General features: G+C 39.2%; 1 protein-coding gene across 3 annotated transcripts in view; it reads left to right on the forward strand.

Annotated features, from left to right (window-relative positions):
- HMCN1 (hemicentin 1) overlaps positions 1–27,843 on the forward strand; it is a 494,329-nt gene that overhangs the window by 267,688 nt on the left and 198,798 nt on the right. For all 3 annotated transcript variants that reach the window (XM_084782016.1, XM_084782014.1, XM_084782015.1), the window contains exons 12-17: positions 7,748–7,889; positions 9,413–9,540; positions 11,626–11,739; positions 16,621–16,779; positions 25,314–25,508; positions 26,603–26,698. In XM_084782016.1, coding sequence (XP_084638142.1) covers positions 7,748–7,889; positions 9,413–9,540; positions 11,626–11,739; positions 16,621–16,779; positions 25,314–25,508; positions 26,603–26,698 — 834 coding nt within the window. The remainder of the gene's footprint in view (positions 1–7,747; positions 7,890–9,412; positions 9,541–11,625; positions 11,740–16,620; positions 16,780–25,313; positions 25,509–26,602; positions 26,699–27,843) is intronic.

Below are 27,843 nucleotides of genomic sequence, written 5' to 3' on the forward strand. Positions count from 1 at the left end.
GGAAAACAGCTAAGTGATGCTATCAGCGTTAAGGTGGAGAAGGAAGGACGAGGTTCCGCGCATGGCCTACTATATTGGAATATAAAGAAAGGGGGGAAAGTTGGGGTTCTGATAAAGGTAGTGAGGGGATGGTGAACTGACAGCATGTGGGGTTGTGACCTCACACTGGACTTCCATGGCAGGTCCTCTTCAATGTCATGGCGGCTGCTTCCCTGATAAATAAGGTAGCAAATGGATTTGGCCACCAACAAAATTGGCTGTCAGATTCTAAAGGTTCCTACAAAAAGTCCCACAGAGGAGCTGTGCTTGGTTCTATGAGTCTTACATGCCTCTATGAAGTGGTCCTTTTTATGCGCTAACTGACTTGATAGTTAAAGATGCAATCAAGAGTAGGTTTACAGACACCAGGCACCTTTATAAATCCCCAGTAGCCTAATAGGCCACAAAGTGATAGTGTGCATTTTTATTTGCTGCTATTTAAAAGCCATATGAAAATACAAACCTCAACTTTGTCCTTTCTCTCTTATTTGGAAATTCCATGATTTAGAGAAATTATTATTAAACCGCCACTAAAGAAAAGACCTTGTAATAATCACTGATAGCCACCATTCATTTAAAGACTTTAAAAGTGAGAGTAAATATTCTTAAAATCAGTCCCCCTTATTTATCATGTTGTTGTTGTTGCCTTTCATCTTGACATATTTTGAATGATCAGTACCAAACAATGCCTAAATAAGTGAGTGATTTATTTTGTTATGAAAAATAGCATTAAGTGGAAACATTAACGTGTAAATGATCGCTAAAAATTTGTTAAAATGAATACCAATGTAATAAACAAAATATATTAACATTGGGCAATATAAAATGTAGATTTTAAGCCGGGCGTGGTGGCGCACGCCTTTAATCCCAGCACTCGGGAAGCAGAGGCAGGCGGATCACTGTGAGTTCGAGGCCAGCCTGGTCTACAAAGCAAGTCCAGGACAGCCAAGGCTACACAGAGAAACCTTGTCTCAAAAAACCAAAAATAAAATAAAATGTAGATTTTTGTATAAATTGTAGGGGGTTTTTTGCCATTAATATTCTATGATTAACATGGAATATAGCCTTACTTTATCATTGTATGTCTTTGAAACGATCAGTCTTCTTTTAGTAGATGAATTTCACATTCACATTGTCATTTCAGTGTGGATTTTAAATTGGGGAGGGGGATAAATTCAGCATCTATCAAGGTGGATTTTGAGTTTTGGATAGCTCCTTGCCTGTGTGGTTTGTTGCCAGTGCGCCACCTACTGGCAAGTCTACAGATTAGCCGTCTTCCCTCTGATACCAATAATTCTGTAGCTTGTAACTGGGAAGATTAGTCTTCCCCAGGAATGAATCCCCTAGGTGGTTACCCAATACCAAGAAGTCAGCCCTAAAAACGTGTACATGCCAGAAGCTCTAAATGGACGCAGTAAGCTGTATTTATACATTTATATGTATACATCTGTAATGATAATAATTAAAGAAAGATGTTGTGAGTCTGGGATGGAGTAGGTGGTAGTGGAGATTTGTGGCTACCATATTGAACAGCATGGATGTCCTTTGTGGAAAGGATAAAAGCAAACACAACAAAGAAGTTTCAGGAAACTTACTTTAACTGTCACATTAAGAAACCATGACTCAAATTCTCTTGTATTATTATAATTTAGGAAATAATTTCCATCTGGAAGAGCCTATAACCAGGTTTTTGTATTTCCATTTATTAAGTACCATTTGGAAAGTTTACTTTTTGGTTTTGTTTTTGAAACTAAGTCTATCTATATGGCCCAAACTGACTTCAAATCTGCAGTTTTCCCACCTCTGCCTCCTGACAGCAGGTGGCACTTCCATGCAAGCCTGGGAATGCCTGACTCGGTCCCATAGATCCCCTCCTTATCTGTGGGATTTCAGTGGACTGGCTTTCGTGGCTTCTTGGGGCACTGACTTCTGGTTTTGTTGCCATTGCTTGTTGGTTTGAATGGTTGGTTGATTGTTCTCGGTTGCCATGCTCTGTTCTTTGGAAGGAATCCCTGGCCACTTACGGACCTTCTCTAGTAGGCAAGAGAGAACTTTGAAATATTAAAATATATTCCTCTGCCATTTCTCCTAGTTGCAAATTAAGGGAAAGTTCAGGGAGTGAGCACTTGTCTCTTATAAGTTGTGCTTACTGAGACCATGCCATTCCCATTGTGCAAGCTCCGTGCATACAAGTCAGCGCCAGCACCAAGGAATTACTCCCCTAATCATAAGTGGAAGTAATTCATTTGAGAACAATGTCAACATGTTTTGAATAAACTTAATGTCCTAAATCAGTAGGTAAATAAATGTTTGTCAGACTAGGCTACAACTACTAATTACAGTTCTCAGACAACTCAGCCAGTGGTGGTCATTACGTAGTGTTTTGAAGCCAGCTTGCTCTATGATAAATACAGTTGTTTAGAAGAAAGAACAACTTCTGCAAAATTCATTTTAGGATTGGACAACACCATAGAAATCAGTTTCAGGAATTCAATGCTAATTATTTTCCAGTTTCTCATGAGAATCAAATGGGCCATTTAACATGCTCACAACACGTATTACCTACAATGAAAAGTAGACCCAGAAACACAATAAATCAACTATAATTTCAAAACTACAAGTCAGTTGAGTCGCTTGATTGAGTGTAGGTCTTCACCATGATCCCTTGGGTCTCTCACCTGATCTTTCATGTTTTCTTAGTTTCCATTGGTTTCGTTGAGTCATGTTGCCAGTTTTAGATTTCACTATGTAAGTGTTTTCTTTTCCAGTTGTAATATATGCCAGCATATTACTGCTTACATTTAAAACCCAAACTTATAATATAATCTGGTAATTCTTTTCAAAAAACATTCCTGAAACTGTTACTTTTAAGTGTTGTCTTAATTAGTTCACCCCAACCTAGGAAATACGACATGTGAGTTTTGTAGTTTTACACCAGGCTAAAGTGATTTAAAAAAAAACTTTGAATATGATTCAGTTGCTGTTAGACTTACAAATGTTTGTGCTGGTCAGGTTTGTAGGTTAGAATAAGTGATAAGTTATATTTATACGGATGATGTTAGTTTTAAGTCTTGTTCGAAACAGCCTTCCACTTTTTAAGGCAACAAGAATAGAGATCCTCTTAGCTGCCACCACCCCCCACCCCCAAATAAGGATGCTTGTTGCTGAAGAATAACAAAGGACATCTGCTTTCTTCTGCACAGATTCAGTGGGTAGTTAGAGCTGGAGGGTCACGTGCTGCCACATGGAAAACAGAGGACCAAACAGAGCCTTCAGCTCTCCTCCATGCTGTTACTATAGGAACAGAAGGTGGATTCTTATGTTTTCTAAGCTATTATGAAAGGGTGGATATCTGTCATTAATTAGGCCCTGTCACCAGAGACAATACTGCAATAGAAAGACAAATACTTTCCAAGATGATTGATGAAGTAAATCTTTGAGGACCAGAATTACTTCACTGACTATGAAATTTACAGGAGCATAAACACATGCTCATTGCATCACCAGTTCTTTAACATGTGCCAGGTGACATAGGTATTAGCATGTCTTTCCCTGCCAGTAAAGCAGAAAAATAGAGCCTAGCAGTGCTGGTGCGTGCCTTTAATCCCAGCACTCAAGAGGCAGAGGCAGGTGGATTGCTTTGAGTTTGAAGCCAGCCTGATGTACAAAATGAGTCCAGGACAGCCAGGGCTACATAGAGAAACTCTGTCTTGAAAAACCAAAAAACAAACAAACAACAAAAAACAAAACAAAACAAAACAAAAAAACCCAACCAAACAACCAAACAAAAAACCAGAAAAACGCTTAAAACAATAATAAAATTTAAGTATCTAGACTCAATCTTATGTTTTCTAAGAAGTAATAAGCATTACTTACAGGTAGCTGGATAATCAAAATAGAATATTAGGATAATGGATATCATGCCGTAGTATACAGGCACAGGGTTATTTAAAATTCTGCATTACTTATTTTGTTATACTCTGCCAGATAACAGAAGATTAACATTTAAGCCCACATACTCAGAGGAGGAATAGCAGGCTACCAAGAAGAGACTTGGTACCCTATGAGCATATACAGGAGGAGGAGGTAATCCCCCTCAGGCACAGTCATAGGGGAGGGGAATAAGGGGAAAATGGGAGGGAGGGAGGAATGGGAGGATACAAGGGATAGGATAACCATTGAGATGTAATATGAATAAATTAATAAAATATATTAAAAACCATTTAAGGCCACAATTAGCTAGCATCTACTAGGTACCAGGAGTTGCTCTGTTTCGTATATACAAATGCAGCTGTCCTGGCATAACCTTCTGCAGAAGGTAATGTTATTATATCTATTAAAATATAGACATCATGAATCAGCAAGAACAAAGTTTACTCCTAGCTCTGCCTTTCAAAGTCTTTGGGGGAAATTATTAAAGTATTCTGAGCTTTAGTTTTTCATCTGTAAAGTAAGTCTAGCATCCAATACCCACAAAATTGAGCCTGCCTTTCTACTTCAGTAAATTGACTAGAAAGAAATGCAGCCTAAAAACAAAATAATGTGTTTATATTTGTGAGTTTTTTTGACAGTACAAAGTGCTTGAAACACTGTAAGCTCTTAATAAATGAATGTTGAATGAAACGAAATAAAAACATACAGAAGTTTTCCAAAGTACTCTACATATGCCCATAGTGGTAAATATTGTGAATAGTGTGCTTAGGTGAAAAGCATTAGTGTTATCTGATTAATTTGTCACCGATGATTAAATCTCAATGAAGAGAAAGCCTTTAGGTGTGGTCTTTGAAATTTCCCAACCAGAGACTCAAGAACAACAAACCATTTGCAGCAGTTAGGACAGACACCTCCTTGTGCAAGGATGATCCTGGTAATTTCCAAGGGGTGGTGAGATTTGTTTTTAATTTGCTGACCTTAGTAGGTGAGACGATGTTCTTTTCATGAGCATTTATAGTCCATTTTAATAGTTCATAAAGGTACCCAAGACTCAAAAAACTGCATCAATGCATCAAACGTGTGTATATTTAATTATTTTTAATCTGGTGAGAAATTATTCTTTTTAATGTATAACTTGGTTTTGTTATAACGTAGACATGAATTATCAGTGTTTCCTTTTCCCACCTCTTCATGTTCTCATGGGTCGGGCTAAGCGTGTGCTACTGCCACCATGGTTGATGACAGTACTGACAGGTGACCTGGTGGTAGGAAAGTTGGCGAGGGCTGTGAAATTATAATACAAACCTCAAACAGAAACAAACAAAACACTTAGCTCAGGACCTAAAACTAGGCTTTGGCTTCTAAATTCAACTTTAATATGTTTTTCCCATTAAAAGGAGGCATGGATTTGATTTGTTTGCAGGTAAATAAGGTCATTGAACTGAAGAATATGTTATGATTCTTCTTCGTTATACTTTTGCCCCAACTCCCCCACTTTACCAAAATGGGAATTCTTTCCATGTGGATTAAAAATTAACAATTAAAACCATTAGAGCAAGAAGTATTATGTCCTTATTAACCTAATTACAGGCTGACTCATTTTGACCATCTTTATTCAATTGTTACTTGACAGGCAGCCAGGTTTGCCTCCCTGTGTTTGCTCATGCCCTTTCTGATTTTCTTATCATGGGCAAGAATAGTCTTCCCAGGGCAATGGTAAATTTCTCACCTCTTGCAGGATGAAGTCATCCCATCTGTATGTTACACACAGATTGATTTCATGACCCCGGGCAGCACCCTACATCCAGGCTTTATTTTCTCAATAACCTCTTCACTCTCTGCATCCTGGTTTGAGTAACTGACATTTATTTTTACTTTGATATCTGAACCACAGAGCCTACCAGTGGGATTCTTGCTGGGATACATGCCAGGCCGATCCTGGCAGACTTCATTGCAAGGCACCAAGTTTAGACAAAAATCTTGAGAGCGGCCTGAAGCTTTGCAGCAGCCCCATGTTAACTGAGCTAGCCCTGAGAAATACTTTATTTTAGTAAGGTAGGACTGAGTAAATGTGAGTATCCAATAAATTGAAGAAAAAAAAAAAGAAGAGAAAGAAAGAAAAAAGGAAGGAAGAAAGAAAGGAAAAGGAATTGCTCCTCTTTCTGTTCTCCTCCCCTGAAGCTTGTCAACGACACCCCTGTACCATGTGCAGTCCCTCAGCCTTTCTAAATTGATGGAGTCCAGATGGAATCACAATGTGAACTTACTGGCTGTGGCCAGTCTGCCCTTGACCTCCTGCATTTCTTTAGCTCTATGGTCACTGAGAAGAATCTGTGGAATAATGAGACGATCACCAAGTCCAGAGGCCGGAAAAAGCCTTCAAACATTGACTTCAAAGGCCAGATCCTAATTCAAAAACTGCAGTGTAAACAAGGAAAAGAAAAAGGAGAAGGGCGATTGTGAGCTGCTGGCAATTAAGCACTAATTAGGTCCTCTGCTGGTGTAGCAGCGTCAGTGCTACCTCCCTCAAGTGAGCAGGGCTTCCGGAGACTAATTTCTCTTAGTGAAAGTAAGCCACAATTTGCCCATGAGCCTGCAGTAGAGTGATAATGCCATAAGCATATTCACGTATAGGCTGTTAATTGAATCACTCAACTTCACTTAGAGTAAAAAACAAAAAAGCCAATGAAATAGAATGAGAAGACAGTAAGCCATTCAGTTCATGAATTGATTGAAGTTAGCACAGCAGAAGCAAACCCCAACTGAATCAATTTGATTCTCTTAGAACTGATGGGAATCTTCCCATTTCAAACACATCAAAGAAGAGTTTGTTTCCTCTTACTCCATCAACTGGAGGATTTATTTCCCAAGTGAAATATTTCCTATTTCTTTGGTAGCACCTTCTGTGGAGGTGAATTTTCCCGCCTAACATACAGATGTAAAAAAGGTGACAGAGGAGGAGCTGTGTCAACATCCCAGTTATGTTTTGACAGTTAATTGCAGGCTTCAAGTTTCATCTTCAAAAGTGTTTTTCTGTCCATACAAATGGAAAACATTAGCTAATTTGAGTCATTGCCATTTCTTGTTATATTGAGGTCCTGTGGGTCTGCATGTGTGAGTCACATCACCTCTACACCTAAGTCTTAAGAGGGACTGGCAGTTATTATGATTAAAGAATGGTTTTCATTACATCAACTGTGTTAAGTATCTTTTTGATCCAACCCATTTCAGACTAGACAATGTTAGATTCTATCAAAGATAATGTAAGATGCATACTTTGAAAGATATGGTCTCTGACCTTAATAGAAATATAATCAATAGATCGAAAGAGGAAGATGCGTTCAAGCAAAGCAAACAGCATAACGAGAATATATTGTGTCTCCAAATCTCCTTTCGCTGCTTGAGAAGAGTTGATGGCTCCACTTGAGGATTTTGCTTAAGTCTAATGGGATGTCTTAGAGTAGCAAACAAAAACTAGAGCCCAGAGGGGTGGAAAGGTAGCAACACAGCCCATGGTAAGCAGTGGATACAGAAACTTGACATGAGGATTAAGTTCATTTGCTTTGCAAGGGAAGTTGGCTTCTCTGACCTTCATTTCTTTTGGTCCTACCCTTTTGCTGATAGTACTAGACCTGTGCTTCGGGTGTGGTGGGGGTCTCCTCCAAATAATAAAGTGTAGATAGTGAAAGCCTAAGCAACTTCTGATCAAGCACACACATCACCTCGTGCCAAAGTAAGTGGGAATCTCACCATCAAACTTTCATTCCATTTACAGAAAAACCCAAAGTCACTGTGATGCCCAAGAATCAGTCTTTCACAGGAGGATCTGAGGTCTCCATCATGTGTTCTGCAGCAGGTTATCCCAAGCCAAAGATTGTCTGGACCGTTAATGAGATGCTTATCATGGGTTCACACAGGTACTGGGTTTGTATCATCTTCTTTGTTTTTATTGAATCAGAAAGGTTGATGGAATTTTGGGAGCAAGTGAATCAGACCTGACCCTTAGTGCTAAAACCTGAAAGATTTATGGCTTTCTACTTTCTAAACAGGCTAGAAAATGACAAAATGCAAATGGCAACTTTAAAAAGTCTGAGGTTATTAATCCTTAATTTCAATAGTTAAGATCAAATGTCCTCCCATCTTTTGAGTTGTAAACATGACTCCATGACTAGTAATGATTTAACTTGAAACTGAAATGGGTTTATAAACTTTATCTGGGGATAAACTTATCTGGGGAATATAGTTATAACCCACCTATGTCAGGCATTGCCATGAATTCAGTGGGGGAAGAGGAAGAGAGAGAAAACTTGAGGGGAAGGACACAAAAGAAGTTCTATCACAGGCTGCAGATGTTCTTGAAAACTGCCTCCACTGTTGCTATAACACACTAAGGAGGCTTCTATGCTACTGTCTACTTCCTAGAGAGTTTTTTAGGCTCAGGAAGTAGTAGATACATGGATCAGAAGCACCAAGACTTCTGGCCATCAGGCTTCCATCACTCCTGGTTGGAATGAGAGGGAGCCTTAGATTTGCTCCAACAAGCTGAACTCAGTTCTATTCTCAAAATCATCACAGATTCTGCGTGTGACATAAGGTGTTGCTTCTCTCAGATTTTCATGGTGATAAGCAGTTCACCATGGGAACCAAGACTACCTGTGTGAGGAGTCTAGTACTTCCATTTAGTATCTCTGATTTTGAGCAAGTGGTGTGACCTTGTCACACATCTGTAAAAAGATACTTATATTATCTGAGTCATTAGCTTATTGGGAAGATTGAAAAAGTAAACAAACAGAGGGCCCCTACAGCAGTCTCTAGTATACAGCCTGTTCTGGATACATTATATCTGTGATCATTTTGCCAACCTAACACAGTCTAGAATCAGCCAAGAAGAATCTCATTGAGGGACTGTCTAAATCTGGTTGGCCTATGGGTAGACCTCTGGGAGGTTCTTCATAACTGGGTTAGTTGAAATGGGAAGACCCATTTCATCATGTCATGGGCTGGGCGCTGAGCTGTCTAAGAGCGAATAAACAAGTTAAGCAAGAGGCATTCATGTATTCACTCTCTCTGCTTTTGGCTGTGGATGTGATGAGGAATGCTACTTCAGGTTCCTACCTTTTCTTCCCCATGATGATGAATCATAACCCACAAGCAGAAGACAAATAATTCCTTTCTCCCCATGTTGCTTTTTGTCAAGGTATTTTATCAGAGCAACTGAGCACAAAAGCATGACAGTATCACTTCTTTTTATCCTTATTTTTTCTTCTTCTTATATTATTATTACATATTTCCTTATAGTATGATGTTCTTTATGATGTCTGAAGTGAACACAAAGCTATAATTCTAAGATATTTGAGGAGGGTACTACAGTGTCTTGGTACTAAACTACACTATTACAATTGCAATATTTGTCATTTTACTTTGTTTTTTTAATCTAAAGATACAGGATGACCTCAGAAGGCTCTTTATTCATCAAGAATGCAGTTCCCAAAGACGCAGGGACCTACAGTTGCCTAGCAAGCAATGCAGCTGGAACAGATAAGCAAACGTCCATTCTTAGATACATTGGCAAGTATTACCAGCTTACAAGGCAATGGACATAGCATGAATATTCTTGTAGGAATGGAAAGATATTTCCTGATCACTATTGCTAGAGAAAAATTGTACCCAGTGTTGTGATGTATAATTAATTTCACATGTTGATTAAAGCTAATATTGTTCACAAGTGAGGAAACATATTTGTCATCAGAAATCAAGGAAATTTCTTTGTGAAAGACTTCTAGGCTGTCCATAGAGTTATGCCCTACCATGGTTAATATTTCAAATTCAAGCTAAAAATGTTTATGTCTTTTCTCACCTCACCTTCCATTTTATACTTATCTACATATAATCAAAATTGTTATCATATTATTTTCATGTTTTATCTATGATTTTCTATTCCAAACTTAAAGCAAATTTATTAAGATGTATATAACGTTGTTATTTGAAAGGTTTTCTGTATTTAATTTGAACTTCTTAATATTGGCTGAAATATCATGATGTGCCCCAGTGTCAGGTTGCAAACTGTGAGTAATATATCTGGAAAAAATATGACTTTTCATCCACTCCAGCTTGACTCCAAGTATGGCAGCACATTAAAACTGTTAGTGTTGAGGTGAGCAGTGTAGAAAACCCACAATAAACATAGATAATGAGTTGACCCATATAAGGTGATGAAGGGATGAAAGTGGTCATGTTGTAAGAGCTTGGAAAAAGTGATTGCAAGACAGGCACACGGAGAGGAATTGTTTAAGGGAAGGTGGGCTCAGAGTCTGAAATCACTAGATTAAAAATGTTCATGGAAAGCATGAGATGGAGAGGTAACCAGGGACGAGGATGTGATGAAAACAGAATTCTGCACCGCAAAAGTAAATTTTCTATTATTCACAGAGAAGCCAAGATATTCAGCACATTTCTTTGCTGTATAGCACCCTGAGCATGGCAAATGTTCTGCCAGAGACTGAGTGTTAAAACAAAAACAATCAGAATCTATGCCACAGTAGTCAATTTTTTTTTTTTTAAAAAGGCTCATATAATGGGAGTGGATGCATGAAGCTATAAAACAAAGCACAGACCAGTGCTATGGGGTCGGGGTGGGGCAAGTGTCAGCAGCAGTAAGATGACTTCAAACTGAAGAATGTCAAAGGCTTCCCAAAGGAGATAGGATTTAAGTTAACCCTGGAAGAATGAGTGGGATTCGAGAAGCCACCCTGGCAAAGGAGAGTTTGGGGGAAAGCTAAGGCAGGAGAATGAACGAAAGAGCGCTGTGTATTGGGCTCCCAAGTGGAGGTCTCAAGCCAGTGATAGGGCAGCAAGTGCACTGCGGGCGAAGCTAGAAAGGGAAAGTGTATGGGCTTTGAGGGCAGCAGGGACTCTTGGAGGGTTCTAGCAGGGGAGTGACGTGATCTTTGACGTTGTTTAAAACAACCTTAGTTGAAGTTAGGAAGGTTTCGAATCATTTAGGTAGAGAACGTGTGTGCTTGAGCTAACGCCAGGGGGGTAAAGCAAAAAGCACCAAGAAAAACACTGTACCATAAACAGAAGGGAATAAATCATTATAGGAATGGGCACCCATATGTAGCATGGCGCTGGAAAGCAGAGGGGGAAAATGTAAGACAATTAATTACAGATTACAACATAGAAAGTATGATTTAAATCATTTGTAATTGTGTTAGCCTCAAGTCCTAATTTAGCTGATGATCTGAACACTATTCTCTCTCAATTCCATTTTTATTTTGCTCACCCCTCCCTTCCATTTTTAGTGCTGTAGCTACCTAATGCATTTGTTTCTCCATGCCCATTCTCCTAATAGACCACCTTTTCATCAAGAGCTTGTAACTAGTTGCCTACACTTTATACCTTTGTTTCCTAGTAATTATTTTATACTCTTGTCATTACATTTGCCTAATATCCTTGTTTTGGCCTCAGCATTCATCTTTTTATCATATGCATCTGTACACATATGCAGGATGAGAGAGATTTTCTGCCTATAAACATAAATGGGGACATATTAAGGGTGTAATGTTTTGATGCATTCAGCAAGCATAAAAAAAGTGCACGTGGCATTTTTTTTTTTTTTTAGATATTGACTGTTTGTATCTTTGTGTTTTGCAGAAGCCCCAAAGTTGATGGTAGTTCAGAGTGAGCTCTTGGTGGCCCTTGGGGATACAACAGTAATGGAATGTAAGACCTCTGGGGTTCCCCCACCTCAAGTCAAGTGGTTCAAAGGTACATTTCTTAAGTATGTTCATGTTTGGTTCAATTTGTTTGTTTTCCTTTTTCTTTAAAAAAATATTTGTTAAAAATTTGTTTTGGTGTGTGACTTAGCAGGCCTATAAAATGTGTTTATGCTCTCACTGGAGACAATAGTTCAAAATTCTGGACTCTGAATTTCAGGATTTGACATCTGGTACGGATTACAGGACCGTGAAATCAAAGCGGGAGAAGTCTGCCTCGCTAACCCAGCTGAACGTTCTCTTTGTTAGTTTAGGACTGTTTCCTGTAGAAAACTGTCCAAGAATATTCAGTTGATGTTTAAAATAGCTCTCCTGGTTTTAGTTCACTTTTCTTAGAGATAAGTGTTCTATTAAAACGCTACATCCTCAAGGATGCCTTCTGTAAACTGCTCAACTGCAGATAACACACGGAGGCTCACAGGAAACTGACAGGCAAGCATGTGTCTTGGTCAGCTTCAATATAGTCCCTCCCATCAGTTATAGAACTGATATCTACATTTTAGTGTATGGACTATATCCCTGATTTTATAAGGAAGACACAGCAATGCTCTATTGCATCTTAGTGAAGCTTGGTCCATGCGCAAATGACAGTAATCTGCATTTGTGTACAACCCTCCCCCGCCCCCTCCTCCCCCGCCCCCTTCTACTTTCCTCTCAGCTCTTGAAGATAAAAATGAAGAAAATGCTGTGGACATTCTAAATGGGAGGTTGCTAGGATTATTGAGATGCTGTTTGCAAAATACTTTTTAATCTCCAGATGAAAAATGCTAAATAGCACAAAGCACTGCTGTTATGACTCTGTTTGTTAAATCATAGATGTTCCTATAGCAACTGGGATTGATGTCATAATCACAAAATTATGAATTCACCTTGGGTTCAGACTTAGGGAACAAGAGGTAAAAAAGGCTTTATATAAAAAAATTTTTAATAATGCAAAATCAAAAGTCAAGAGAAAATAGGAAATAATGCCACTTCTATGCTTTTCTATGCTCAAAGGTTGTTAGTTTGAGTGTTGTCCTTGACAAGAATATTTTTTAAATTCTGGTTTTGTTCCTTAATGAGGTTTATTTTAGTGATTATAAGCTAATTTTACTTATTGGAAATACCTAAACCTTTGAATTTCCAGTTAAATAAACATACAACTTCAAATTCAGATAGTGGTTAAGTAGGCATAAAGTCATTTTTTAAAAAATGTGACTTGGTAGTGATGACAGTAACACTTCAGAAAGTTATGGGTGAGTGAATCCTTGTATACATCACCTGCAAAGTCTTGTTCACAAACTAGTCTACTTATCTGAAAAGCTTAATCCTCTTGTCAATCTCTGTCCCACAAACAGCTGAGGAGGAGGTAGGGAACCGTGCAGCCACCATGTGGAACATTCTGGAATTCACATGTCTCTCCTCTCCACCATAACTATTGCAGTTAATCGAGTTCCACTGATAATATCCCAATGGATTCCAATCCACATGGGCATGAGACACCGGGACATCATACTGTTAGATACAAGCCAATGCTTATTAACCTCACACACCTGACAGTCACAGGCAGGCAGGTTAATGTGCAAGCAGTCAGCATCATCCAGAGAAAACCAGAAGCCAATGCCTCCCTCCTGTGTACTGGCACTAATATGAGTGAGTTGGAGGCAGGTGGGGACTTGCATTCTGGGAACAAGGCGATATGGAGGTCAGAAAATTGGACCTCATGGAAACCATGAATACAGAAGTGAGGAGAGGAGAGGACAGGAAAGGAGAGAGGACAGGAAAGGAGAGGAGAAGAGAGGAGGGGAGGGGAGAGGAGGGGAGGGGAGAGGAGGGGAGAGGAGGGGAGGGGAGGGGAGAGGAGAGGAGAGGAGAGGAGGGGAGGGGAGGGGAGAGGAGAGGAAGGGAGATGGGAGGAGAAAGAAGGAGTAGATAAGAGTTCCTGCCTTAACCTCAGAATGACTTTTTCTTGGACAATTCTGTTTGAATAAAGTTATGTTAATATAGGTATATCATTCCGACCATTGACGAGAAGAAATCCCATGTGGCAAAGTGTCTCTGAGAGTATGGGCCTTTTGTTGCTAGACATGAACAGTATAAAGTAGTTTTAAGGGAAAAAAAAATCAAGGATACCATTAAAATCTTATGAAGAGGATGTTTGTGGTAAAATATAAAATTGGATTTATTTATTGAGATTGATGGTTCTTAAATGTAGTTTGAAATCTCTGGGGGTTCCTTACTATTCTTTGAAGGGATCCACATGCTCCAAATTATTTTCATAATAACACTGAGATGTTATTTGGCTTTTTACTTTCATTGTCTTCCGAGTGTGTAGTGGAGTTCCTGGAGGCTACATGATGTATGGTTTCCAATAAAGACAAGGCAGAAGCAAGTATGAGCCCTCAGCTGCCTTCTATTAGACCCTATGGAAATTTACAATAATGTAAAACAATGCCACTCTTCTTACAAAATTTTTCTTGCTTGGAAAAATATTAGTTTTATAAAATATAATTATTATGCAAAAACATGTCATGAGTTTTAAATAAAATAAGTTATGTTTATGTTTTTAAACTTCCCAATTTGATTCCCGATATATTAAATACAAATAAACATAAATTATACAAATAACAATTCCCTGGGTTCCTAAGGTTTTTTGTTGTTGTTGTTGTTGTTTTTTGTTTGTTTTGTCTTTTGAGACAGGGTTTCTCTGTGTAGCCTTGGCTGTCCTGAAATTCTCTCTGTAGACAAAGATGGCCTTGAACTCACAGAGATCTGCCTGCCTCTACCCTCCCCCAAGTGCTGAGATTAAAGCATCCCCAGCACATGAGGGCCATTGAGACAAATGTTTCTAACAGCAAGTTAATTACCATCAACTGTGTGAAAAGCTCTAGTGTTCAACTTCAAATCCACAGAGTCGAGAACTGAATTTAGATGGTGGAGTGTGCGGACCTTCCTCAGTAGTAATGATTATTAAATCCTAAAACAGCTCTAGAAAGTTTATTATCTTACCAAGTATAATGGTCACCTAGTTGTTTTTAATATTAAGGCTAAATAATCCACATCCCAGCTCCATCTGAGAAGCTCTTTACTTCTCTGGCTTCTCAGAAATTTGATAAGTAATCTTCACTAGAAATCGAGAAAAAGGAAAACTATCAAAATGTGATCAAAGTACAACCTTGATTGAACTCACGCTTTCCAGTTCCTGCTTTGTGTCATGACTACCGTTGCTTCCACCTTTTCCCTTGGAACAAAAGCTACCAGCAAAAGGTCTTAAGTTCATCTTCTGACACAGATGGTATCATCTGACATACACGGGAGAGCTAAAAGTCAGAAGTAAATCACAAAACTCTAGATGCCTCTTACTTCAAACATTCTAGGCTTGAAGAGCGGTGAGGTCACCCTGCAACCTCCTGTGGTAGGAAGAAAGTTATGTCAACATCATCTGCTTCTGTTTATTAAACTCTCCCAAAGGCACTTAGACAAAGCTTTTATTGCTTCTCTCATTTGTGAGTGGAGTATGTAGTAGCAAGTGTAAGGTTGCCCTGAGGGTTGGAAATATTGGAATACTGGAGAATACTATGTTGGGGGCATTGGCAGTTGCTTACTTAGTGGAATTTTGTTGTTTTCAAATTTAGAGATCCTCTGACATCCTCTCTTCAGAAAATTAGATAAACAAAAGAGAATTGTCTACATGTTGCTAAATCTCATTGGTTGGCGCCATTCGCAACACTCTCTCAGAGAGCTACTAGCTCTCAGGTCTTTTGGTTTTTTGTTTGTTTGTTTGTTTGTTTGTTTTTGTTTTATTTGTTTGCTTGGTTTTTTTTGCCTATTTGAAGCAAGGAATTTATTTCATATATGATCCTCATTTGCAGGGTACAACAAGATTGATGTGTGGCATTTTAGAAAGTAACTTTCAGATTTTGGGAACGTTATTTAAACCCTAAGAGCAAGGGCTGTCAAACTTCTGGGGGGATTTTACAGTCCTCACATACTTTTTGTCATTCTTTATATAACAAATGAAAAAAAGAGGCTTTAAATGACATTACATATCCCGTGCTATTTCCTTTTTTAAATCTTCTGGTCATTGTAGTCAATTTCATTTTTTGATGAGGAGACTGTTCAGGAGGAAAGCATGGGAGATGCATACAAAATCTTCCTTCTGACCTTTGGAGGTGTTGAAGGAGGATCAGAGCCTCTGTTGGAGCTCACAGCATGTAGAGGCACTCCATGTGTAACTAACCTTTTTTCCCCCCACCCTGACCTTGCACAGAGTTCCCTATCACTCCAAATCCAAATTTTTAATGAATGAGATATTTGCCAAGGTAACACAAAAGATTAATATAAGCTAACTACTCTTTCTATTTTCTTAGCAAGCTTCCCCATCTCCTTTCAAACCAGCCCTCTTCTCCAGCCACTCACATAAATGTCTCAGCCAGTTTTGACTTGCCACAAAACAAACTGTAACTGACATCATTCAAACAAGAGCCTGGTCACTCACTAAATGGATACCTGTGGTATCTCAAGCACTCCCAGGGCCACTGAAATGCCCCATGCCCCAAAGATAGTAGAAACCTCTCCTTACCCCTCACCTTCCTAACTCCCTTTTTACTAAGCAAAGCCACTGTTTTGGTTTCCAGCCTGCCCCAGCCTTCCATGTAGCTTCTAAGAGCTCTCACGCTTTGCATACAGACAGAAGAAAGAAGCAGCTATATACAGTTCATTGCGGGACCAGTTTTTAGACCACTGAAAGTAAAGCATCTATGTTGTGCAAGACACAACTGGAATTTGAAACATTGCAATCCTTCTTATTCAGAAGTTTTAAAATTGTTTCAGTGGCAGGGTAAATCATGCGCCTTATTTAGCACTTAATGTTCTTCCCCTTGTTTTGGCTTAGGAGATCTTGAGTTGAGACCCTCAACGTTCCTCAGTATTGACTCTCTCATGGGACTTCTGAAGATCCAGGAAACACAAGATCTGGATGCCGGCGACTATACCTGTGTAGCCATCAATGATGCTGGAAGGGCAACCGGCAGACTAACTCTGGATGTAGGCTGTAAGCTTTCATGTCCATTGACCACGTTATTTTTCCAACACTGTGTTATTATTTTTTTTTCTGTTGATCAACTGTGAAACAGTTTGGTATAAATGTCTGGCAAATCTAGTATGGGCGTTTCAAATGACCAACTTTATAACAGTGGCTAGCAATTTCTGGGGCCTTCCAGCGTGCTGAGTGTTGTACGAATTATTCCACTGAGCCAGTGGTTCTCAACCTTTCTTCTGCTGCGTCCCTTGTTAAAGGATTAATACAGTTCCTTGTGTGGTCAAGACCCCCAGGCATAAAGTTATTTTTGTTGCTACTTCATAACTGTAATTTTGCTACAGAGTGGTGCCTCAGAAATACGTGTTTTTTGATGGTCCCAATCCACAGGTTGAGAACTCCTACATGTCACTCTCACCCCAACCCTACCCCACACACTCCCCTAGGGGAGATGCTAAGATTATGTCTACTACAAACGTAAAAGCCTGAAGCTAACAAAAGCTGAACCATGTGATCAGGGCTGCAGAACTTGAAAGGGGCGGAGCCTTGACCGCAGTATCAGAGGCCAGACACTGTAGACCTCACTAATTTGTGTCATCTATTGCCATTTTCTCGTCAGTACTCAGCCATCGTGCCATCAGATTCCTAATTATTAACATCTGGAGACCAGAACGTAGAGTTTGGCCCTAAAAAATAATCTAGAGATATTGATGACAGCAAAGGTAGCAGATTATGCATTTGTTATAGCTTCAAAGATCCACTAAAAGTTACTCCACAGTGTTTGAGCTAAAGTACTAACTACAAAAGAATGCCAATCACCACGGGAGGATGCAATGTGCTCATGGCAACAGTATCTGTGTTCTCAGGAAGCTTGGTTCTCACTTCAGCTATTTCACATTTCTTTAGAAAATAATGCAAAACAAAGAACTCTTTACACAGTGTGGTAAAACTAGAAATTAAACAAAACCTGTTTTTCATGGAAAAGAATGTGGCAGCTTAGTTTTAACAGATAATTAAATATTTACATCTCTTTAAACTTATAAAGCATGGAATGCCATTAAATTATATTTTCTTTTCTGTATGTTACAGTATGATTTTTTTTTGCCATGTCATGAGTGAAGAAAATGAATCTCTTTTTACAAACTATTTAGTTCTATTATCTTAAGCTTTTAAGTGAAAATTATGGCCCTGAGCACTTGATATTTTGTTTCATGGAAACTAAATTTTTTTCCCTCCTGGGACTGGTTATGATTCTGGTCCCTTGCCCTTGGCTGTCTGTTGAACAGTATTCATTCTTGCTAAATATACCCTGAAATTTTAATATAGAATGCTGGAACTGGCACAAAGATTACTATAGGCTCTGTCTAGGGTGGTGCAAGATGTCCAGGGTGTTGCTTTAACTGATCTCTGTTATTATTAAGATAAATACCTTGGAAATAAGGCTGGAACTGTTGGGTGGAGGGGGTCTCTGATTCTTCTGGAAGACTTTCAAATATATTAATGATGTTGGAAATGGTCATTAGATACAAAATTCTTGTTTTTAAGAAACACAATAAGGGTAAAATTCAATTCCTAGCACCTTCCACTCTGTCCCGATTCCCACTGAGACAATTTACGTTTACAAAGCATTCCTTTCTGTGTTCTCCCACTACCCAGGGAGTCTTGGTAACTTTTCCAAGCAATAACATTGTGATCTCTTAGACCCACTTCAAAGTTCTAGAAAGTCTGAGGATTGCATACATATTTCTTTGCTTACTGACTGTTTTCTTCTTAATCTTTTCTGCTTCTGCATTTTCTAGATTCTCTCTACTGTCCAGCAGTGCACTAGAGAAGGGCTAGAGATATCACTTGGTGCCCCATGATGATGTGTCAGAGACTTTTCACATTACAAAATACGTGAGTGGCTAGGAAGTAGTAACAGACCAGTACTGGTGTTCAGATTGCTTTGTCCTTTTCTATTCAGCCTGGGACCCCAGCCCACAGTGCCATGTGTACTCAGGGTGGATCTTACCTCCTCTGTTAAACCTCTCTGGAAACATCCTCAAAGACATACCCAAGTGATTGAAAATCCAGTTAAGCTGACAGTTAGGCTTAGCTATAATATCTGTATCTAGAAACTTTCCAGCAAACACCTTCTATCTATGCTTCACTCTTTTAAGTGTAGCTAGTCTTTGACTTCTAGAACCTTCTCAGTTTTGATCCCAGCAATTAATCTAAATGAGCAGTTAGCAGAAACAGAAACAAGCTGTCTGTTCTTTGTGACTTTGACCATTGCTAGCAGTTGGCAAATCATTTCATATTGAAGTCGGCACCATTTTGCTTCTTCTTGTCCCTTCACGTGTCCATCTTCTCCATCGCATCCTTCCCTGCATCCTAGAGCAGTAAGTGTGGCGTGATTAGGCTGACCTGCTCACAGGAGGCCAAGGTTACTCGTTGTGTTATCTCTACAACAAACCACAATTACAGAGATGATTGCAGTTTTCATTATGAGGTTTAGAAGGAAACACGTTATGGATGGAAACTTTCTCCAGAATTAATATAGTGATTTAAGAGGACAGGCACTTGAGAGACAATGGGTTGTCTCCTTAACTTTCCTTATTTTATAGATATAAATGCCATTTACTTTTCAGGTGAATTGAAAAGATGAAATGAGACATTATCACTCAAATACATCTAGCATGTTAACTACTACCTATGGGACTGCTAAGTGCCGCACATGTCTTGCATATAACTTCATGTATGTAGTGGCTATTTTCTTTCTTTGAGTCCCAAACATGATATCGGAATGCCTACATAAAGTGATACAGTATTTAAGATTATACTTTGGGCTTTTTAATATGAAGCTTGTTATTTCAATTTGGCTTCTTTTTTAGAAAGGACTTGAGACTAGTTAAGTGCTAAGCTTAGTATTGCATAAAATTATTCGTTTGGGTTCCAAAATTATTGGGCATACGTGTGAGTTGCTTGTGACTTCAGAACAAGAACATGCTTTTGTCCATATCATTTAGCTGTTTGGACATTTAGATTGTTCTGTGGGCTTGTTGCTTCACAGCAGCCATATTAGATAAAAAATTAACAAAAGTATTGTTTAATGTTATTCTTGAGTTTGAGCTTCTTGTAGTGAGCATCCTTTCTCTTGTTCCTCATTATCATGGCTTTAAGTTATGGACATTTCAGGTCAACAGGGAAAGTTACCAATGCGTTTCATCCCTTGGGAAATGTGTAGTGAATTGTGAAGTCATTTGGAAGAAAGAGGGGCTGGAAACATCAAACAAAATGTTGGCCTGGCAGGGTTTTTTTAAAAAAACATTCCACACCACACAGGGTTTGAGACTTAGACTGTGGTTTTGTGTTTTGTGGTTTAGTGAAACCAAAGTGATGTGTCTAGTCATTTTAGGAAAGAAAATTCTCTGACTGACATAATGCAAGAGTCGCCACAGAGGGAATATATATTTAACTGTGTTGGGGGCAAGGGAAATAATTCAGAATAGTGTTTGGAAAAAGATGGTAAATTTGTTTATGATGTTTATAGTTTTGAAACGATGAGTTTTCACTGCTATAGTTATCTCTGAAGACAAAAGACTGCACTGTGATGTTAGCCCATGCATATCTCAATGTGCTATGCAGATGCTTAGGAAATTACTAGGGATCAAACATTATCCCTCGGGACTGTATGAAGGACCAAAAGCTAAACCAAATGTAAACATCCAACTCCAGAACTGAGATCTAACAAATTAAGTATAATTATCATGTTTAATACTGCTAGTATTGAGATAGTTATTGCATACTACATGATTAATAAAGATTATCTCTTTTGGCTTGAAATATGAAATACTACTATTCCTTTTTCTTCTCAAAGGAATTAAAACCGGGGAGGGAGGTGAAATGACTTTCCCAAGATCACAGGCTAAAAACAGTGGAACCACCCTTTAAACCACTCTGTGTGTTCTTACCCCTTCTAAGTAACACACTTTCTTCTAGAAAAGCATCATTGCATACTGTCAGCCACTCACTACGGCTCTTCTGGTCTCTGGTTTTGCTAATCTATTCATGACTCATCCAGAAAAACTCACTCAGAGGCTGTGTTGGCCACAGTTAGGCAGAGGAAGTATTTAAGTCTTCTTGGCCCAGCTAGAAGCTGCTTCATTTTGGAAGTTGGTTTGTGGTGGACGCTGTGTTGGCTGCTCTCTCTGGCCTGGTGTTCTCATTAGCCTCTTGTTTTGAGATCCAGCGCTGATGTTCCCTGATCTAATGTCTTATGCCTGACACTGTTCTAGAAATCGCTTGCAATGCATAACTTGTCCCATCTTGATTAGGTTTGTGGGTGTAACTTGAGTTTGGTTTTCTGTTCTGATTCCAGATCCCCTTCCTCCATTACTTCTGAACATGCTGGTGGATCACTTTTCATTGATGATTATATTTTAACATTTCAATAAATGGAGATTTCCCTTCCTCTGAGTAGTTGGTGGATATCAGTCTTCTACATAACTTTTACTATTTAAAAAAATTTTTTGTCTATTGTTACATTCTGCTGCCCAAGATCTGAGCCTAGCACAGTTGCAGTTTTAGACTTAGTTTCTCTTTTTTCTCAGAAATATATTTATATTTTAGGATATCATGATCATGATCATCATCATCGAAACATATTCCTTACTATGTAGCTCTGTCTGGACTAAACTTTTAGAAGAGGCCGGTCTTGAACTCACAGAGATCCCTCTACATCTGCGTTTTGGGTGTATTATTATGTCCCATCAAGGTTCATGTTTCAGATTGACTCCATTCACTCCAGAAAAAAGTAACCAAGTTGTAGAAATGAAATAAGCAAGCAATGTGTTACTTTATGAACTATATTTAAAGTATGCCTATTGGCTATTTTTATAAGTTGAATTGCTGTGTATATGAATTAAGAAAAAAAAAATCTAAACAGAGGTGAACCACTCTCTTCTCCAATCATTGTTTTCAGTTGTTGTTTTTTATCTTGAATTTTGTAGGCAGGCTTTTGAAATTGTCATGTTTCTTTTAAAAGTGCAAGTTCAAATGTACTGGGTTGAGGTGTCTCATATGTACATTCCTATACCTACACACAAGTCTGAGTTTTACCATAGCTTTTCATGCTGACTCAATAATTCATTCACTATTCTCCAGTGGCCATGCACAATGCACATGTAATCTGTTAGCTACTATTAAAGGATAAAAACATATAGTCATAAACAGAATATGTCTGGAAAGCAAAGAAACAGATAATCAATTAATAGCTTGTATTTGGAGTTTCATGAGTCTGGTAGAGAGGGTTCTCCTAAATCTCAAAGAGTCATGCCCATTTATGACAAAAGAGATGGCATCATAGAGGCGTGTCCTTTGGAAATTGGGTTAAAAAGTTGCCAATATTTCAACATCAGACATTAATTACACTTGCAGGGGATGTAATAAACCAAGTACTAAAATGAGAAAGGTCAACTCTTGGAGAAGGGCAAGGATTGCTGACTACCCAGAGGCCAGGCTTTATGTAGCCTAGGAAGCAATGGAAACAAAGCTATAGAGTGAGAGGCAGTCTAATCAGGCTAAAATCAGAATCCTAGCACTGGTGGAAGACATCTGTACAACCAATCTGCAGATGCGGGATGAGAAGGAAGGAAGTGATGTCTACCTCATTTTTAAAAAGTGAGACTGCTAACCAGTATGCCCAGGCATAGTGATTAGAACACATAGAGAAGGAGAGGCTGATAAAACGACAAAGAGGTTCAACTGTGAGGTCAAAACTAGCTTTTCCTCATGTATGTATGTATGTATGTATGTATGTATGTATGTATGTACATACATATGTATGTATGCATGTATGTATTATTCACTTTGCATCCTGCTCACAGAACCCCTCCTCCCAGTCCCACCCCAAACATCCTCTTTTTATTCCCCCCCCCCTTTTCCTTAGATAAGAGGATCCCCTCCCCACCATGGGTACCAACCTGCCCTGGCACATCAAGTTGCAGCAAGACCAAGGACATCCTCTTCCACTGAGGCCAGACAAGGCAGGAAAGCTAGGGGAAAGGGATCCAAAGGCTGGCAGCAGAGTCAGAGACAGCCCAGCTCCGATTGTTAGGGGACTCAAGTGATAATCAAGCTGCACATCTGCTACACATGTGTAGGGGACCTAGCTTCAGCCCAGGCATGCTCTTTGGTTGGTGGTTCAGTCTCTGTGAGCCCCGGCTAGTTTATTCTGTTGGTCTTCTTGTGGTGTCCTTGACCCCATCTGCTCCCTCAATCCTTCCTCTCATTCTTCCACAAAACTCCCCAAGCTCCGCCTATTGTTTGGTTGTGAGTCTCTGCATCTGTTTCCACCAGCTGCTGGAGGAAGCCCCTCAGAAGACAGTTATGTTAGACTTCTATCTACAAGCAGAGCAGAAAATCAATAGTGTCAAGGGTTGGCTCTTTCCCATGGGCTAGGTCTCAAACTGACCGGTCATTGATTGGCCAATCCCTCGATTACTGCTCCATCTTTATCCCTGCATATCTTGTAGGCAGGACAAACTTTGGCTCAAAGGTTCTGAAGGTGGGTTGGTGTCCCTCTCCCTCCTCTGGGAGTCCCACCTGGCCACAGGAGGTGACCACTTCAGGCTTCATATGCCCTGCTGCTAGGAGTCTCAGCTAGGGTCACCTCCATAGATTCACTGGAGCCTCCCTGACCCAGGTCTCCGGCTTGTCACAGAGATGACCCCCTTCTGATTTGTGTTCTCTCCCGCAGCCCTCTTCCCACCCCTGGTCTCCCCACATCTGATTCCCATCCCCGTTCCCCTCCCTACCTCCTCTCCCACTCAGTTCCTTCCCTCCCTCCATTTCCAATGTCTATTTTATTTTCCCTTCTAAGTGAGCTTCAAGCATCCTCCCTTGGGCCCTCCTTGTTACTTAGCTTCTTTGGGTCTGTGAATTGTAGTCTGGTTGTCCTGTACTTTATGACTAATATCCTCTTATAAGTGAGTACATACCATGAGTGTCTTTCTGCATCTGGGTTACCTTACTCAGGATGATATATTCAAGTTTCATCCATTTGCCTGAAAATTTCATGATGTCCTCATTTTTTATAGCTGAGTAGTATTCCATTGTGTAACTGTACCACATTTTCTTTATCCATTCTTTGGCTGAAGGACATCTAGGTTGTTTCCAATTTCTGGCTGTGACTAAAGCTTCTGTGACCATAACCAAGCAAATGTATCTTTGGTATGGCGGAGCACCTTTTGAGTATATGCCCACAAGTGCTATAGTTGGGTCTTATGGTAGAACTGTTCCCCTTTTGTGATAAACTGCCATATTGATTTTCCAAAGTGGTTGTAGAAGGCAAACTAGCTTTTAATCTGATCTTGCTCTTTTGACTCTATTGACACTTAGCAAATCATCTAAGTTTCAGTTTCTTCATCTATAAAACCAGAGTGGGATCATTCTGAAGACTGGAAACCATTGAAATCATTTGACAAAAGCCTTGGCTCTAAACATGATGGCTTTTGCGTTGCTAGTCTGCATGCTTTCTTGACTGCCTGTGTACCAACTCTTAGAATTTTACACGAGTAGATTCCCCTCCATGCTTCTAAGAGAATCCCATGTCTCCAGCATCATTACTCACAAGCTTCCGAGAGCCTCATCCCTGACTGGTTCCCAGCAACATCCTTCCAAATGGCAGGTCTGTCTTTTCCTAAGTATGCCCATCATGGATTCCAGTTCTTCTTCTCCTCAGTTTCTCTAGTTACTGGAACCGTGTGAACTTCTAAATTTCTTTATATGTCTCAATTCTCCTTCAGATGCTGAGACTTACTATTCTTTCTTTATCAAATATCTTCTGCTATCCTAACTTACATTATTGATTCTCAAACTTAAATTTCTCTGACTTAAAAATGTGAGACATGATGAGCAAGGATACAATACCGCACATGGTTATACTTCAGGAATAAATGTTGTTAACATGTCAGATAGGAATTAGTAAAAAAAAAAAATACTTTGGTACAACTTAATCTCATTTGAAAACCCAGCCAACAGATGGGCATGGTGGAGCACACCTATAGTCCCAGCACTTGGGGAAGCAGAGGCAGGCAGATCTTTGTGAGTTTGAGGCCAGTCTGAGCTAAAAAGTGAGTCCAGGACAGCCAAAGCTACACAAGAAAACTCTGTCTCAGAAAAACAAAACAAAACAAAAACCCAGCTAACAAGATTTTTAAAATCACCAGAAATAATCATATTCCATTATAGAGCTAATTTGTTTAGGAGAGTATAAGGTTTGGCACTATAACATATACTCATATTGAAAGCAAATTTCTATAATAATTCTTGTTAAGATGGTTTTCGTATCCCCTAAAACTATAGGGCAAGGGTGAGTGTTTATCTCACCATTTATCCATACAGAAAAAATAAACCTGGCACATGCCAGATAAGAAAGCTATAGGGTAAATTTACAATATTTTATAAAATGATTTGTTTCAAATTCAACCTATTGATTATTTAATTAGGTTTATTCTTAATGTGTCCACATCCTCTACCAGCGACATTTTATTCTTTGTTTCTTCCAGCACCTCCAGTCTTCATACAAGAACCTTCTGATGTGTCCATGGAAATTGGCTCCAATGTGACATTACCTTGCTATGTTCAGGCTTACCCAGAACCAAAGATCAAATGGCGAAGATTGGACAACATGCCAATTTTCTCAAGACCCTTTTCTGTTAGTTCCATCAGCCAGCTGAGAACAGGAGCTCTCTTTATTTCAAGTAAGTTAAAGGGTCTCTCTCTCTCTCTCTCTCTCTCTCTCTCTCTCCCTCTCTCTCTCCCTCTGTGTGTGTTTGTGCATTTGTGTATATGTATACATACATACATACATACATACATACATACATACATACATACATATACATATATATTTGTTTTGGGGGTTTTTTGTTTTGTTTTGCTTTGTTGTTTGCAAGACAGGGTTTCTCTGTGTAGCTTTGGCTGTCCTGGACTCACTTTGTAGACCAGACTGGCCTCGAACTCACAGTGATCCGCCTGCCTCTGCCTCCCGAGTGCTGAGATTAAAGTCGTGCACCACCATGCCTAGCATATATTTGTATATCTGTATTTTTTGTGGTTTTTTTTTCTTACTTTGCTTTTTGATTTTCTTGTTTTGAAACAAAGACTCAGTATGGTAACTCAGAAATACTTTGAACCCTTGATCTTCTTGTCTCAGCCTCCTTTGGGCCACATTGCCAGGCTGTATTATATACAAATATGTATATTCATATTTTGCTAGTAGATTAAGCTGGACATGCTTGACTACAATGTTCATAAAATAAAACTTATTCCCTTATTTTAAAATCTTATCTTGGTTTTCTTATTGCTCACAAGCCAAGAGCAATACTTTAAAGGCTTTAGCTCTGGCCTCCTGACAATGCCGTCCAATTTGTAACTAATCCTACCCTGCTTCCCAGTGCTCTTGTTGACTGCACAGCTCCCTTGTTGCTCTTCACGATCCTGAAAAGCAATACTATGTGTTTGTTCTACTTCCACACTAAAAATGTTATCAATAGCCAACACACAGTAAATAGAAGAATGAGAAAAGCAATTTGCATTAAATATATGTTTTTGTGTGTGACTGTGCTTGGTCTCTATGCTAATCAATCAATGGGTCATTCCTGTGTGTGCTTCCACAGCTCTTTACATGAGCCTCATAGAGCATTTGTAACCCTGCTACCTTCTCTGTCTCCTTCCCTAGAAGGGAATAGCCAGAAGGTGCTGATGTGATTTCTGTCGGATCGCAGCACTGTGCCTGGTGCATTGTCAAAGTTTCACAATGCTCCTGAATGAGTAAATGAGTTCTTCTTTCTAGATTTATGGGCAAGTGACAAAGGAACATATATCTGTGAAGCCGAAAACCAGTTTGGAAAAATACAGACACAGACGACAGTGACAGTGACAGGACTCGGTAAGAGTAGTTAACTTTCTAGAGGCAATGTTCTTTACAAACTTCAGACCTCTTTGATGATGACATCCTTCATATGTGATAGTTTTTATTTGATTTACAGCCAGGTAGAGGTTTGTGTGCCTAAGCCATATGTCATACAATGTTGCAACTATATTTAAGTTAGAGAGCCTGCTTCAGGCTCCTCATCTTCTATTTGATTATTGTTTGGTTTAAGCCTAAATGTGAACAGACACACAGACATAGACACAGACACAGACACACACAGACACACACACACACATACACACAGAGACAAGTGGTGTTTCTTATGTTTATCACTTCACTCCACATTGGATTATGTTCATAGAAGTTATGAAGCAAAAATAGAATACAACTTATTTCCAAGTGATGGGAAATTTGATTAAGTATAATTTATTGAGTAGTCGTGTCTGACTAATGAAACTATTAATTTGTTCTTGTATTGAATTCATATTTCTACATTTATTCCTTGGAATTGTTTTTCCCTAGTATTATATCATTCAAATTTTTATAGCATTAAATGTGATGTTAAGTATCTCACTGCATGTGTGTAGAATTAATACCAGTATATAGAATTTTTGGTATGTCTTCATTTGTCTGTCTATACCTACATTTCTGGGTCTCTTAGGGATGTTGTGCTAATTTGTGGTATTGTTCTGTTAATTTCTAGGAAAGAATAGGTTGACCACGCCTCTCTACTATTCCAGTTCAGGAAACTAACTTTGTTTACTTTGCTTGTGCTATTTCAACAGGTTCCTATGAATCCTGCTGTAGCTAGTCTATTCTGTTTCTAGCTATTTCCCATAGGGAAGGTTCTGATAACTCCATGTCTCCACTCCCAAGCACTCCCGCCCACTATCCATTCTAATGCATATGTTGCTGTGAGCATCAGGCCTTGACTCTGTTGGCCCTGTATGTGTAGGCTTTGCTCTTTACTCCTGATATTTCTACAGGGTCACCAATTCTCCTTCTATTCGGATCCATTACTTCCACATCAACTTCATTTCCATTTCACTTTAAAGTCCTGTTCCTGGAAACTCCAGTTTTATACACCATAATTTGTAGTCGACTTGCTTCTAATAACTCCCTGCCACACACCCATTTTGATGAGGCAGAGTGTTCTTTCT

This window comes from Acomys minous, assembly GCF_964271855.1.
Source record: "Acomys minous genome assembly, chromosome: 1".
NCBI classification, from domain to species: domain Eukaryota; kingdom Metazoa; phylum Chordata; class Mammalia; order Rodentia; family Muridae; genus Acomys; species Acomys minous.